Source organism: Electrophorus electricus, chromosome 10 (genome assembly GCF_041902795.1).
Source record: "Electrophorus electricus isolate QZ-2024a chromosome 10, ASM4190279v1, whole genome shotgun sequence".
Taxonomy (NCBI): domain Eukaryota; kingdom Metazoa; phylum Chordata; class Actinopteri; order Gymnotiformes; family Gymnotidae; genus Electrophorus; species Electrophorus electricus.
In genome coordinates, this window is record NC_137506.1 from 3,966,951 (window position 1) to 3,982,414 (window position 15,464).

General features: G+C 40.5%; 2 protein-coding genes across 3 annotated transcripts in view; one reads left to right on the top strand and one right to left on the bottom strand.

Moving 5' to 3' along the window:
- pcgf5a (polycomb group ring finger 5a) overlaps positions 1-7,763 on the top strand; it is a 67,522-nt gene extending 59,759 nt beyond the window's left edge. The window contains exons 9-11 of one of the 2 annotated variants that reach the window (XR_014125639.1): positions 82-158; positions 992-1,032; positions 7,678-7,763. Coding sequence is in view for 1 of the 2 variants with exons in the window: in XM_081722011.1 (XP_081578137.1) it covers positions 82-144 (63 nt within the window). In the remaining variant the exon portion in view is untranslated. Of the gene's footprint in view, positions 1-81; positions 159-991; positions 1,343-7,677 lie in introns of those variants that run through there. The other variant, XM_081722011.1, reaches the window with a different exon arrangement.
- Positions 7,764-11,764: 4,001 nt separating this feature from the next.
- On the bottom strand, positions 11,765-14,112 carry LOC113589748 (D(1C) dopamine receptor). Its single transcript, XM_035533003.2, has one exon. The coding sequence runs from the start codon at positions 13,434-13,436 to the stop codon at positions 12,099-12,101; it is 1,338 nt and encodes a 445-aa protein (XP_035388896.1). The 5' UTR covers positions 13,437-14,112; the 3' UTR covers positions 11,765-12,098.
- Positions 14,113-15,464: the final 1,352 nt, after the last annotated feature.

Genomic DNA, 15,464 nt, shown 5'->3' on the forward strand with positions numbered 1-15,464 from the left:
TTTATTTAATAAAGAAACAATATCGATAGATCATCACTTTTCAAAAATGAGTGGTATGTTTGTTTTTGTCCTTTTGGGCAGCTTTCAAGCAGAAGACGCTCTGTGCCCTGTGGACGCCCTCCCTGTTTGAAAAAGTCACTCTGAAAGATTTGGCAGGGGTAAGAGGTGAAATGTCTTTATGTGTGTGTGTGTGTGTGTGTGTGTGTGTGTGTGTGTGTGTGTGTGTGTGTGTGTGTGTGTGTGTGTGTGTGTGTGAGAGAGAGAGAGAGCGAGAGAGAGAGAGAGAGAGAGAGAGAGAGAGAGAGAGAGAGAGAGAGAGAGAGAGAGAGACTCACAATAAGAAAGGAGAAGTGTGAGTGTAAGCATGAGTTTGTGTGCCTGTATGGGTCTGGACTACCTCTATACCAGTGTGACTGGTCTAATGATGCTAGCATCTAATGATGCTAGCAGACCTGCTTGTCTCTTCCTTCCCACTCTGCACCTGTCCATGATAAAATGTTCCTGCCTTTTAGTAAAGAACCTGCACAGGCAGTTTTTTTCATTGATGTTGTTTTATATATTTTTCTTTAACTGGCAGCAAGACAGTGAATGTGGAATTCTGTGATTCCAACTAAATGGGATTCAGAATAGTGGAAACACTCCCCTCTAGTGGTGGTAGTGGTGTGTGTTTTAAATGCAAAGATCACGCATGATATCAAGCCAAACATGTCTCAGTAAAGACAATAAGTATTACTTTATGTTCTGTAGTATTCCTTGAGACCTGCATTGGGCAAACCACCAGTTTTTATGGCAAGCTCTGACCCTAACTCTACATGACAGACTCGCTCAATTTGTAATTCTTTTTTCTAGGTATCAGAAAGGAGCGGTAGGCAGAAACAATAACATGATTGGTCTCATTAAGACCACAGCCATCTTTCCTATTTATCGTATCACCACAGTCTTTCCTTGTTGTTTTGCATGTGAATTGATGTGATCTCTTCCTTTCTCTCAGAGGGTGCTCATCTTCCTCGGCGCGGACGAATGACACTACAAGTGAGTCCTTGACAAGGCAGGACATTTCTCAAACACTAAGTCTCAGTTTGTCTTTTGAGATTTTACCGCAATCAGCGAGTGCAGTGGCAGTCCAGCCCCATCAACAGTGATTACGGTGAGCGCGAGACGCGCCAGCCACGACCTCGTGAGCAGCTAATGATGGGGGAGAGTGTAATTGTGAATCAGATGGAGGTGGAGGCAGGACGGCTGTCAGCCTACCCAGTGCTCTGTATGCAAATTCAACCCAGAAGAGGGGCCTGCCAAACAGTCGCCATGACGACTTGGCATTTTTTCCCTTTCGGTGCTAAGAGGAAGGTTCAACCAGGTGAGATTGTAGTCATCAGTGCATCCATGTCCTGGAAAGGTTAAAACAAGTCAGCATAAATAATGATTATTGATGATCATTTTTAAAAAAGATGCAAACAAACAAACAAACAAACCAAAAAATACAACCACATATAGAACAGGGCATATAATATAATATAATATTATATATATATATATATATATATATATATATATATATATATATATATATATATATATATATATATATATATATATATATTACGAAGTTATAGCAAGCAGTTTTACTATGATTTTTATTAATAGCAATATTTCTCCTTTCCTCTCTCCAAATAGCTGCTATATGAAGTGCGTGACGGCTTCATGGTATGTGCGTAGGCTGTGATTTGTGGCACTAGAGAAATTACACTGGAGAAATGGTTGTGCTGTCCTATCCATCTGTCACATTCTATGTGCAGTAAATTTCAGGGACATGTCAACAAACCCCCTTTCTTTCCAGTTGTATGCTACTACTGGTCAAAGATGGAAAACACTTCCAAACAAAAAGCAAAAAGAAATAAAGCTATCGCAGTTCTGCACTATGATTCTGGAGATATGCATTTACATTAACACAGTTTCTGTTGCTGCTTTGCCATGTATAAAATAATATCTGAACTCCAGTGGTAAATGGCTTTCTATCACAAAGCCATCCAGAAGCCCAGACCAAGAATTCCAAGTTTCCCACATCTATAGTTTTGCATTCAATTTTCAAGCTACAATCAGTTAAATCCCACACTTGCAGACTGTTCTTTAAATTCATGGATTCCAAATTCCTAGAATTATATTTCTGTTTGTATTAAACTTGTACTAGATAGAATGATCAGAAGCTCAAGAGGCTCACTGTAGTGCTACCACCACTGGATTGGATTCTGATTCAGGATCAGTTTTGTGTTTTCTCCTTGCCTGCACACACTCAGTCCACCAACACCTGCTGTTACATTGACCGGTATAAAAGAACATTTCACATCTCATACTAAAACCACTCACTCTCTGACAGAGGTATTGTCTCTGTCTCAAAGGAAGCATAGCCTTTCATCATTGTCTGGTTTGGCTCTGAGAGTGTCTTTGTCAAGGGCAAACTACAGCATGTTGCCAAGACTACTCCACTGTACCAGAAAACTCTGAATTGTAAATTGTGAAGTACTCGCATACAAAAAAAATAAAAAATCTGTCTGCATATAAAGGCAGATTTAAAAGGCTGTCTTCATCACAATCACAGATGAGTCCTGATACATGAAGAGAGGCATCTCGAGCAAGGATTTGTAGTGTGAACAAATTTGTCATTGTTGGCTTAGGTTTCCAGATGGATGCCAAAACCATTTTAAATTGCCCCCTAACACATTGAACCAGAGAATTAGTTTCATTGTGTAGATTTGTATTTGTGATTTTCTACATGCTTGCAATCTATTTAAACCCTAAATTGAATGTTCTGGACAAGGAAACATTCTTGTAAATGCCCTTGTAAATAAAAAGCTGATGTACAGAATCTATATATTAAAGATTAACTTGAAGATGAACTTGATCTGAGAAAAATGTTTTGATGTTTTGTTAGGTATCTACTTAAAGTAGGAAAGTTTTAAAATGCAATTTTAAGAAGCATGTTAGCATGGCCAAGGCTAACACTGCATTTTGTTGAAACTTGATTCTAATCAGTGACATTTGCTGGTTAAAAGCTTTGATGGTCTGTTTTAAGGTAAAGGACACAGGTAAGTGTCCTAATAATGGAAACACTTAAGTAAGTCTGAAATACAATGCATATGGAAGCAGGATTTTTGGTTTCATGTATAAAAATCCTGGGTTAAGTCATTTTAATCCTCAAAAGGTTGGATGACCTCACATGACCTTTCCCTGTCTCAAGGGCACGACTGGTTTGTTAACTGTGAAAATGTTACGGCTCCTGGCGGGTTGTTTGGTGGAATAATGGACAGAATCAGAATCATGTTCGTGAGTGGTCTAGACATTTGTGATCCTAAGGTTCTGGGGGACTGTATTACAGTGCAGGTGTTAGAGCGTGCGTCTGAGTCAAATAAGAAAGAAGAACAGAAAGAAACTGGATTTTTCCCCCTCAGAAGGTTCAGGAATCATACACTAGTGGCGTTCAAGGGTCTCTGTTCTCTGTGGTAAATAGGCATTAATTGGCACTCTACGCCAATTGATTTGCATCAGAAAGCCTTCTCTTGTTTTCAGAGCTTTAACTTGACCAAAAAGGTCAGCAAAACCAAAATCCATATTTCATTTAAAGCAGGAATTAAAAGGGCTAAGCTTGGCTGCAGTTGTGATGATTAGGAAATTCTTCTCTCTGCTGAATGCCATCGTTGTTGTCTTCCTAGGAAGTGAATGGGTAGCTGTGCTTTGCATCTGGTTATGCTGATTACTGCTCCATTTCCTGTACTTGATGAAGCACTTTCGTGATCTTTCCTGCCAGTCCCTTCCTGAGCTTCCATGTTCTCCACATTAAACATTTCCAATAATTAACATCCTCTTTACTCCACCCCCACCTCCGTGGGTAAATTGAAGTCATTTCAGATCCAAAACATCTGATAAAGCTCTGACTGCCTTTTTTGCCTGTGAACAAATTATGACACAGTGCTGTGAACAGAACAACTCAGCTCTTTACTTCATTGTTAATAAGCTTTACTCCACTGTTACCCTGCCTTAATCTAGTTTCTATGCCTTACTTCACTATTACTATTCCTTACTCCATTGTCAATATGCCTTACTCCACTGCTAATGTCTTACTCCACTACTACTATGCCTTACTCCACTATTACCACGCCTTACTCCACTGTTATTATGCTTAACTCCACTGTTACTATGTGTTAATCCACTTTTACTATTCATAACTCCACTGTTACTATGCCTTACTCCACTGCTAATGTCTTACTCCACTGCTACTATGCCTTACTCCACTATTACCACGCCTTACTCCACTGTTATTATGCTTTACTCCACTGTTACTATGCCTTACTCCACTGTTATTATGCTTTACTCCACTGTTACTATGCCTTACTCCACTGCTAATGTCTTACTCCACTGCTACTATGCCTTACTCCACTATTACCACGCCTTACTCCACTGTTATTATGCTTTACTCCACTATTACCATGCCTTACTCCACTGTTATTATGCTTTACTCCACTGTTACTATGTGTTAATCCACTTTTACTATTCATAACTCCACTGTTACTATGCCTTACTCCACTGCTAATGTCTTACTCCACTGCTACTATGCCTTACTCTACTATTACCACACCTTACTCCACTGTTATTATGCTTTACTCCACTGTTACTATGTGTTAATCCACTTTTACTATTCATAACTCCACTGTTACTATGCCTTACTCCACTGCTAATGTCTTACTCCACTGCTACTATGCTTTACTCCACTATTACCACGCCTTACTCCACTGTTATTATGCCTTACTCCACTGTTATTATGCTTTACTCCACTGTTACTATGCCTTACTCCACTATGACTATGCCTTAGTCTACTGTTAGTATACCTTACTCCACTATGTCAGCAATATGACTCCAGGAGTAACAGCCCCATTGTCACTATTAGGTGTCTAATTAGTGGCTAAGGAACTATTGGTTACTCTGTCCAGGGGATACGAGGATAAGGATTTCGACAATAATGCAACCTTTGTGAATAAACCTATGTTAGCTTTTATTTATGCTATGCCTTGTGTTTTGTTCATGTTATGTCATGTGTTTCTCATGCTCATAAACCAATTGGTTCTTATTCTGAATGCATGAACGGATTGACTATATGATAGATCAGCCCTACAGTAGACTAGTGCACACATTAACCAACAGGAGGCCTGACTGTTCAACCACACTGCTTGCTTATCAACTAGAAGAATATGATCCCATGAAGTATGGCTGGGCCTGTTGTTTTACTCGAATCTCTGTAATTGAACCACAAACCCTTCCCCCTTGTGTAGGATGTCTGTGTATATGTTACGCACAATAGCCCAGGCTTGTACACTCTCTGTCAGTCAGTTTGCACCACTCTTTTATTGTGTCTGTTTAGCAAAATCAGAATCTACAGAATTCTGTTAGACTCACTAAAAGCCCTTGAATGTTTTGCCCATCTAAAGCATAGACTTGAATTCATTCTCTGTCTGCCATGCCAGATGGAATTAGAAGATAAACTCTTAATCTACACTTGCCAGTTTATACTGCAGTGAGCAATACTGTCTGAAACTTGAGTCCAAATCCAGTCCTTGATTTTGTAGTTATTGATTGAACAGTAGGAGTAGGTTTTTTGTTAGACTTTATTTAAAGGTAAAGATATGGTGAAAGATCTCTGCTCCCCTGTTCTTAATCTACTTCTGCATTTTACTTTCACAACATGCCAATTGTTTTATTTGAAAAAAAAAAAAAGACTTCGAATGGCTATTGGCTTTACTTATGTAGTACATTTATGTAGTATCTACATTTAGTGTAGTTTCGTGTCACACTAAATATTGTTTTTACTAAATTATGGAGAAAAAAAAATGTACCAGAAAGTATCTACATAGACTAGTCACTCTCTGTCCTGTTCCCAGAATATTGATGCATTTGAATGTTTTTTGTCCGTCTAACACTTCTATTTTATAATTCTATAGAGCTTGTTATTTATGAAGTGTGTGAGATCAGGGAAAGTGCTATAATGTGCAGTGCAGGCATCCTCAATGACCTGGACTTGAATAGAAACAATACTGTTTGACAGGTACCCTGAATCCTCCCAGTGATTCCAGTTCCTAGTATTCATGTATGTACTGGGTGGATGTTACTAACATCTTCCTGTGTGCACTGCACTCTACTAAAGCATAGCACTTCTTACTTGGATTGGTCCCTTTCAAAAAATGGGGGACTTGCAAATGACTACAAATACCGTCAGACCAACCCTATGTGAAATTAACTGTGGGATAATATCTGTGAGTATTATTTTTTGTCTTTAATAGAGTTTAATAAACATCTGTTCTCTTATAAATAAATAAATCGAATTAGCTAGTTCTTACATGAAAGTATTGCTAATGCGATCGAGGGAGTATGGAACTCGGGTTTACACAGCAAGCTTTGTATTAGTCTTACACTCCTTACTCTTTATGCTCTGTAAGCACTCTCACGCTACATCGGCCCCTTTGCAAACTTGAATCCATGGATGAAAGCTGTTTCTTGCAAAGTATCTCAATTATGGAATGCTCTACCGGACAGAATTAAAAATGATCCAACTTTGAAAGTTACTTAAAACTCATCTTTTTAGACTGGCCGTTATTGATGTTTGATTATTTATTTATTTATTGTCGGGTCGGTTTGTAGAGGTTTAGATTTAATAAAAGCACATTAATGTAATGAAAGAATAATAATAATAATAATAATAATAATAATTATTATTATTATCATCATCATCATCATCATCGTCGTCGTCACGCTCTCCTCCTCAACTCCCCCTCCCACGTGATGCAACGTTCCACGTGGCTCTTATTTATGTTTCTTTTCTGTCAGCGTGTCCCCACGTGCTCTTTGTTTACTCCCTTTTCCACAAGTTGCCACGGCCCTCTTCTTACCGACCTTCGCGCAATCAGTGTGTGCATAACTAACCCAATGTTGGTTTCAATCCTCGTCCGTTTTTGTTACCTCGTTGTGTGTCCGTAGACGTTTTCGACGTTTTCGAAACTACTGTGTTCACGTCGTGCCTTGCGGTGTACCTGCGTGTCGTGTTCGCGACATTTACTCTCAGTTTCATTAAACGTCTTTTTGTTCAAGCAAGACGTCTTTTTTTGTTCCCGACTCGCGCATGCATGCTGCGTCGGCTCGTCGCTATTAATTATAAGACTTTTCTGAAAAGTTGCTGACGTCATGCAGGGATCTTAGGCACTGGTGTTCAGGGAGATTCATGCGGAGACTATTCCAAGAAAGTTTCAAGGTCTGCTCTGTAGCTTGGAATTCCATGTAGAAATGCACATACACGAACAGAACTTCTCAGCACATGCATGCTAAATTATTCTGTATTTGAACTCTTCCGTGTTAGACACGCTGAGAAGCAGTTTGGGTCAGTGGGTGTTCATTGCAGTAGTTAATGACAGATGGTTATGGATGTAGTTAGTGGCAATAACAGCAAATGGACATCCATACAGAGGAAAAAGCTGAGGCTCAAAATTACATAGAAAGTAGACTAAAGAGATAGACAGAGGGTTTGTATGCACACACACACACACACACACACACACACACACACACACACACACACACACACACACACACAAAAACTGCATTCTAATGACTTGTTATGCTTCTCTTTTCACCTTGCAGTGACAGAAGCCATCAGAGTGGTGATTGCAGCGACTGAGGATCTCTCAAGGAGAAGAAGAGCTTTTAGACTGGCCAGGCATGTTAATACTGAATCTCAACCACTCAGTGTCCTGTGTGTTAGAGACAGGCGCCCTGTAACCAGGGCTATATGCTGATAACCACTCACTCAGCTCCAGATAAGCTTTTGAAAGAACATTCTAGCATGGTCAATCTATTGCCATGGGAATGACTTATGACGTATATGATTTATAGCAAAAATGATCTAAGCTACATTATTATTTAAATTGAACTGTATAGGGTGTTTTTAAACAATACTTTAATGAGTACAGAATAAAATATACATTGCATTCACACACATATGCATTGCATTTAACATTCTCTTAATCTGTCTCAACTGCCTCCTTTTTTATCCAGCGTATTTCATAGATCAAAACCTTCAGTGTAGGGTAAGTGCGCTCAATTTCATTATTAATACAATCTCCAGTGTTCTGTTTGATGTGAGATGTCTTATAGCAAAGACTGTTTGGAAAAGCTCTCAGAATTCATATTATAATAAGTATTATACTAGTATTGTACAGTATGATTCTGGAATATTTGATTATTAGTGAACATTAAAGATAGCTAACAGTGTTGTTAATTGTTAGCAATGTTTTGCGAGAGACTTCTTTGTTTGTTTGTTTGTTTCTTTTAGTGGCTGACGCCTAAGAAACCCAATTCTCTGCACTCCTCTCTGATTCTAGCGTACTGAGTCTCACAGAATGATTACATTCGCTTCACTTTCAGTGATAATTACTGAAACTCCAGTTTAAAGGTGTTCCCCTAAGTATTAAATATACCTCTAATATGTCTCTATACCATCATTCGATGTGGATCAGTATAGCTATCATAAGCTAACAGTGGGTCATCATGACAATCTGGGGAGCCGGTCATGTGACCAAGTAATATGCAGCTTACAAGCAAATCTCAAATTCTACATTTGTACACTGGCAAATGCTCGTGAGATATTCCAGTATATTCAGTGTTATGTTAACAGCATATATAACTATATTTGTTCACCCTTCCTATAAAGTCTGGCTTCTAAATATATATGTTTATGATAAGAAATTGAGAACCACAATTTTATCTACAATGTATTGTTATTTATCTGTCTGCCTCTATTTCTTTTTAATCCTCAAATTCAATGCCATTTTCTATAAACAGAGAGGAACAGAGAGGCTGAGTTAATTGCAGCATGTGAAGCCCTTGTCTACAGCTGCATGAAGAGGTCATGAGAGGATAATGTCAGATCACTAAAATATCACTGCAATTATTTCATAGATAGCAGTACATTTCTTTAAAAAACAGCAGTGTTTCTATAGTGCATCCAGCCAAAGCAGATGTGTGATCTTCCTGCTGACATGGATGGGCACAGCTGGATGAACATGGATGCAGAGATCCTCTCTCTCTCTCTCTCTCTCTCTCTCTCTCTCTCTCTCTCTCTCTCCCCCTCTCTCTCCCACTTCCAAACACACACACACACACACACACACACACACACACACACACACACACACACACGCACACGCACACACACACACACAGTTTTGCACTTTCTCTTTTACTCTGCTTCTCTCTCTCTCTCTCTCTCTCTCTCTCTCACACACACACACACACACACACACACGGGGACACACACAAATGCATGTTTATACACACACCTGTTGAAACAGGGCTCTGGTGGGGTTGAGAGGTTGCTCTGGGCCCCCCGGGTGAGACAGCAGAGCTGCAGAAAGGCTTTGTTCTGTCAGGATGAAAAGCTCTGTAGAGCCAGGTGGACTTCAGAACCATGCACCTACACCCTTCTTTATGTAGTCATTATTTCTCCATCAATTTTTCTTATAACAATTTTTCTTCATTTCACAATGGGACTTCTTTAGTAAATTGAAGTGACTCAGAGAGAGGCCATAGAAATAGAACAAATTCAATTGAAATATGATATTGATATTAAAAAAATGATTTCTGCAACACATTCTTAAAGGCATTACCTCATACTGAACTAACATACATAGAGTTTTTCTCAATCATTTACATTCTGTAACGGCCTATTAACTAAAAGTCTCAAACCACGATGCTATCTCACAAAAGACGGACATATTTCCCAAAACTAGAAACATATATATATCACTGACTGAACAATGTGCTCATTTAGAAAGCACGGGCATTCAATAACATCAACTCAAATCACCACAGCTCATACCCAGTTAAAACACAGTAACCCAGGTGGAAACAGGCAACATTGCTCACACACAAATTAGAATCTCAGGATAGACAGATAAAAGGGTGATTTTGACACAGGGGAGGAAGAGGAAGAGGAAGAGGAAGGGCAAAGGCAAGAAAATAAATAGTTTCTGATGAGATTTGTGCGGCTATAGTTGACCACACCTTTGTCCATGGGATGTCACTGAGGGAATCTGGGCAAATAGTGCTGCCGAATCCAAGCCGCTTCACAGTAGCCTCTAGAATCCGGACCTTTGGAGAAGAAAATAGGTAAGTAATTTCCGTACCACTCTCTACTGCAAGTTTAGATCGCTGTATTCTGTGCTGTTACAGCACATACAAGCACTGTAGCTGTTTGCTCTATAGTACTGTATACTGTCTGAAATACATATCACATGCAGTTCATTTGGATTTACAGTATGGTCTTTTTTTGTAAAGTTTACAAAGTAATCGTATCAGGATGCCTGTTTTTGCAGATCTGAGAGACAACCACCTGAAGCCGAAGATGGCTATTTTCAGAAGCACGAGAAACGGAAGTCATCAATATGGTCATAGCCAACAATATCATTCACTTGCGTGACATACAAAGGAGAGTTATTGAGGATCAGGGAATATTTCAAGGCACTCAAGATCAACCACTGACCAGATTATTCGACATAACATGTTGAGGATGAAACAGGCCCATTGTGTTCCTTTTGAAAGGAACTCCAATAAAGTTAAAGACCAATGCAGGAATATGTGCAAGTTTGATTTTTCATACTGTATCAAATATTTGAGTACAGTTATGCATCACATCATTATGTACTGTAGTAACAGGCACTATGGCAATGTGTTTCAGAATAGTCATTCACTGTACTGTGTTTCATCTCTTTTGTAGAGGATCTTTAAAATTGACACTCCTCATGAACTCATCTTTGTAGGTGATCATCCTTAATCCTTGTAGATAGTCCTGAGTCCTATTGAAAGGAGAAAGGGGAAAAATATAACTGGCTGCTATGCCATTGTGAATGTCCCTGCCCACTGTGGTCTGCTAGATTACAACACCATACTTCTGTTAGCTGTTTTCAATGGTCTGCCAGATCACGTATATAGACTAGGCCAGTGAGATGGTCTGCCAGATCACGTATATAGACTAGGCCAGTGAGATGGTCTGCCAGATCACGTATATAGACTAGGCCAGTGAGATGGTCTGCCAGATCACGTATATAGACTAGGCCAGTGAGATGGTCTGCCAGATCACGTATATAGACTAGGCCAGTGAGATGGTCTGCCAGATCACGTATATAGACTAGGCCAGTGAGATGGTCTGCCAGATCACGTATATAGACTAGGCCAGTGAGAACCAGCTCAGTCAGAGCAGTCAGGCTATGGGGTCATTTGGGACGATATCAGTTTCCACTAGGCTTGGCTACTTTGTGACTGGTTTACAGAACAACCCTGTATGTTTTCCCTTCCTAATCCACACAGATGATTTTTTTCCCCCAGTGTGGCAGTGGATAGTCTATGACTGAGACCCCTACATCCATGCTCACCTCCTCCAGGTCAAGGAGGGAGCTGGTTGAGGCTTGGTGGTGTAAGGCATACAATTTATATATAAACTGTTTTTTAATAATTGATAAATAATATTGGTAAATAATGTCAATCAATTGACTGTATTCTATGTTCATTGTCAGTTGCAGATTTACAGTACATTTACGTTTTCTCTCAGTTTCAGTTTATTTTACTAGAGTACATTGTTTTCATCATGTAAAGAAGTTGTTCTGACTGTAGACAATCAGTCAATAGTCTAAACGATCCAACTCAGTTCAAAGCTCTAAATCCCATGCGCAATAAACCTTCGCTTCTCTGAACGTCACAGTCGCTAGAAACAGTCTACAAATCTGGCGGTTATTTGTTTAACGTTGTTTAACTTACATCTTAACAAATGTCGCGACGTATTCTGTGTCATATTTCTGAGTTTAGCACATGATTCAGTGACAGGTTTACAATACATTCCTATTAACTCGTAGATTTCTTGGAGTAGCCTATACATTTGCGCGTGGAGATCACACAGTAAGACCCAGACCTTTATTGTATTTAATAAATAACCTACCTACATTATTTGTGAGACATTTATATATTATTTGCTTTCACCAGGTCATAAAAACGGGCTCGTCATGGTCCAATTACTCATTGATAAGTTGTCCAGGGATTCCGTCGCACTCCAGAAGCCCAGTGGACGTGAACGGAGTGATGGTGTCCAGTGAGATCTCCCCGTCGTACTCAAACTGGCTCATATTTGGCAGCAGTATGTGCTTGTGATTCCGAGACGTGTTGGAGGTAACTGAAGTTTTGTCGAACTGCAAACTAGGATCATCGCGCGAGTCGGACACAGCGTGCGGCATCTGGACGGCTAAGGGTTGTGTATCTTTTTGCAGTGTTGTGTCGTGGTGATATGACACCAGCTCATTACTGAAATTAACAGGCTCTACGGTCGTGCTTGGAAATATCCTATTGCATCCCAAAATAGAGGAGAAGGCTTTTCTGAAGTCTGCGTTAAATGCGTAAATTACCGGATTGAGAGAAGAATTTGCCCATCCAAACCAAACGAAAATAGTGAACGTGGTGTCACTTACGCACTGGCAGAAGGGCACCATGCAGTTCAAAACGAAAAAAGGCAGCCAGCAAAATACAAACACCCCCATGATAATAGAAAGGGTCTTTAAAACTTTGGTTTCCTTCTTGAAAGTCGTTTTGAGTGAGTTCTCGTTTGCGCAGTCGTTTGCGTGGTGGTTGTTCTGCGCTTGCTCCACCGCTCTCTCCAGTGAGGATATCCGCCGTATTTGGGTTTGCGCAATACGAAATATCCTCGTGTACGTGGCGATCATGATGACAACTGGGATATAGAAACTTATCAGAGAAGAGGAAATGGCATACGTGCGGTTCAGGTTGGCCTTGCAGTTGTCAGTGTAGTTGCTGATGTTGGCGGCTGTGTTCTCCTCCTCCGCCTCATGCCAGTTCAGCTGCACGGGGATAAAGGATATGAGAATGGAGAGCGTCCACGCGACCCCGATCATCATGAAGGCCACCCGGTGGGTCATCTTTCGCTCATAACGGAACGGGCTCGCGATGGCCCAGTAGCGGTCAACGCTAATAATGCACAGGTTTAGAATAGACGCGGTCGAGCACATGATGTCAAAGGCGATCCAGATGCCACAAAAACGCCCGAAGAGCCACGTACCTGCCACGGCAGAAATCGCCTCCCACGGCATCACGAGCACCGCCACGAAGAGGTCAGACACTGCCAAAGAAATGACGAAGAAGTTGGTGACTTTGGAACGCAGGTGCCTGAATTTGACCACGGCAGCGCACACGAGCGTGTTCCCCAGGAGCGTCGAGATGATGAGGAGGAAGAGAACGAAGGCAAGCAGCGCGCGAGCGCTGTTGCCTCCGTCTGCGTCAACCTCCTCGTACGAGCCATCCGCCCGCACTACCGTTTCATTAATAAAGTTTTCCATTTCCATTTGTGCGCAAATGTTTCCGTTTTAATATTACGCGATATCCATCTGAACTTCACCTCTATCGAAATATCAGTTGATCGGTGTGCACTCCTCGCTTTACGAGCTGCGCTAACCCATTCAACTCACCTGGCCACTTCATCATTTACTAATTTTAGTATAGTCGCTTTCATGGTAATTTCTGTCCAGTCCTTTCTGTGTTGTTGGATGAGCCGCTTTTTTTTCGTTCCTGCAAGTTAGTAATAACGTCTGATCGCGGTGGAGAGCCCAAGGAATGAACCAAAGTGAAGTGCCAAATCTCTGCCCTGAACTGCGAATGCTTTGTGATTGGTTTGTGTGCTCTGAATGCTGGATTGCTCTCTTGCGTGAGCGGTACCGAGCGCCTCTGAACTCTTTTCACTAGGGATAGAGGTATACCGGCGGGACGTGCAATTGACTTTACGATCTGCTACACCAGTCTTTATTCCAATTACACCAGCCATAAGTAAACCAGGTCATAGTTGAGCGGGATTTTAAGAACACGTGTTCATGTAAACTAAATGGTAAGGCACTTTCATTTAAACTATACAAAACTATTAATTTTATAGGCATATGATTTTCCCCCCAAATAAATCGTATTGCTTTAATTGCCGTAGAGTTATGATTTGCTTTTATGAGACTACACTTGTGGAAGAGAAATATAAGTACATACACATTAGTCCTATGTATGTGGGAAACAAGAATATTTGTGAAATGCTTTTGCTAATTTATTTTGTAATATGGTTAATCCATATTCACATGTTATCACCTAGGCTTTGTTTGTAATCTAACTGGTGTGATCAATAGCTAATGGCTTTCATGAACAAACAGGTCTACACAATGTTCTCAGATTTTTGTTCATACCTTTGGGCACTGTGAAGAAAATCAGTTGTGTGATAGGTAAACCTAATCAAAGAGTGTGATGTAAGTGATTAGTATTTTTGGTAATTATTCATTGCCATTTGGTAATTGAGTAATTGCCACTAGACATTACGGGGAAATGTGTTCACTGCTATCGAGGGCATGGCTGAAAGCGTCCCCTTCTGGGATCCTTTGCCAGTCCCTTGGTGGCTGTCACTGGCTTTTTCCCAGTGCACCTGGAAAATAGAATAGCTGAACTTGCTTCAGTTTTTGTCAACCTTTTCATTCCATTGCATGAGTATCCTCTTGTTGTGGTGCCTCTCCAGTGTTTCAGAACTTGCTTGCGCAATTGGTCATTTTCAGTACCCCTCTCGGAAGGCTGTAATAGACTCCTTGTCATCATGTTTGGCAGCGGTTTTTCCTTCCAGTTGGACTGAGGATATGCTTACTTTACAAGTTTCTTTGGTCCGTTATATGCTTATGACCAATCCATTTATTCTCGTCAATAGACCCTTTCGCGTTGTCCCGTCTGAACGTTAAAACATCTCTCAGAATAGTTTAAAGACCTTTCCTTGTTGGTATGTTCTTATTAACAATAGAGTCCAGTTCTGACAAAAAAAACCAAACCTGTTGACATTTTGCTACAGGTTGGTCATTTCTCAGGCCATGTTTCTCATCTCTGACAGCTCCCATGGATTCACGTATCATCACCATCAATCCTTGTGGTTGGGGAAAGTGATCACTGGCATTTGAGTTTGTGACTGCTGACCACAGGACGCTCCTTCTCTGGGTCTGGTTATTGTTGGAAGTGAGAGGCGTCTGGATTCAGGAGTAGTGTTCGGTTCTTCTTTCAGTGAGCATCTTCTCTTTGCATTTGTGCTATCCCACTCTTGCAGATACTGTTGTCATCTCTGCTCAGCCGGTGTGGGGGCTGGCTGGGCCGTGGTGTTGGTCTGTCTCAGCCATTTGTCTAGACCTCTGCTAGGGATTGAGTCAGTGTGGTGCTGCAGGAATAACCTGCACTGCCAATGGTTATTAAGCAGGGGGAACAGACACACATTCAAATAATCAACCTAATACATTAACATGAATTAAAATATATATTATTGTAATATCTAAAATTAATATATAATATTTAAATATCTGTTTATCTAA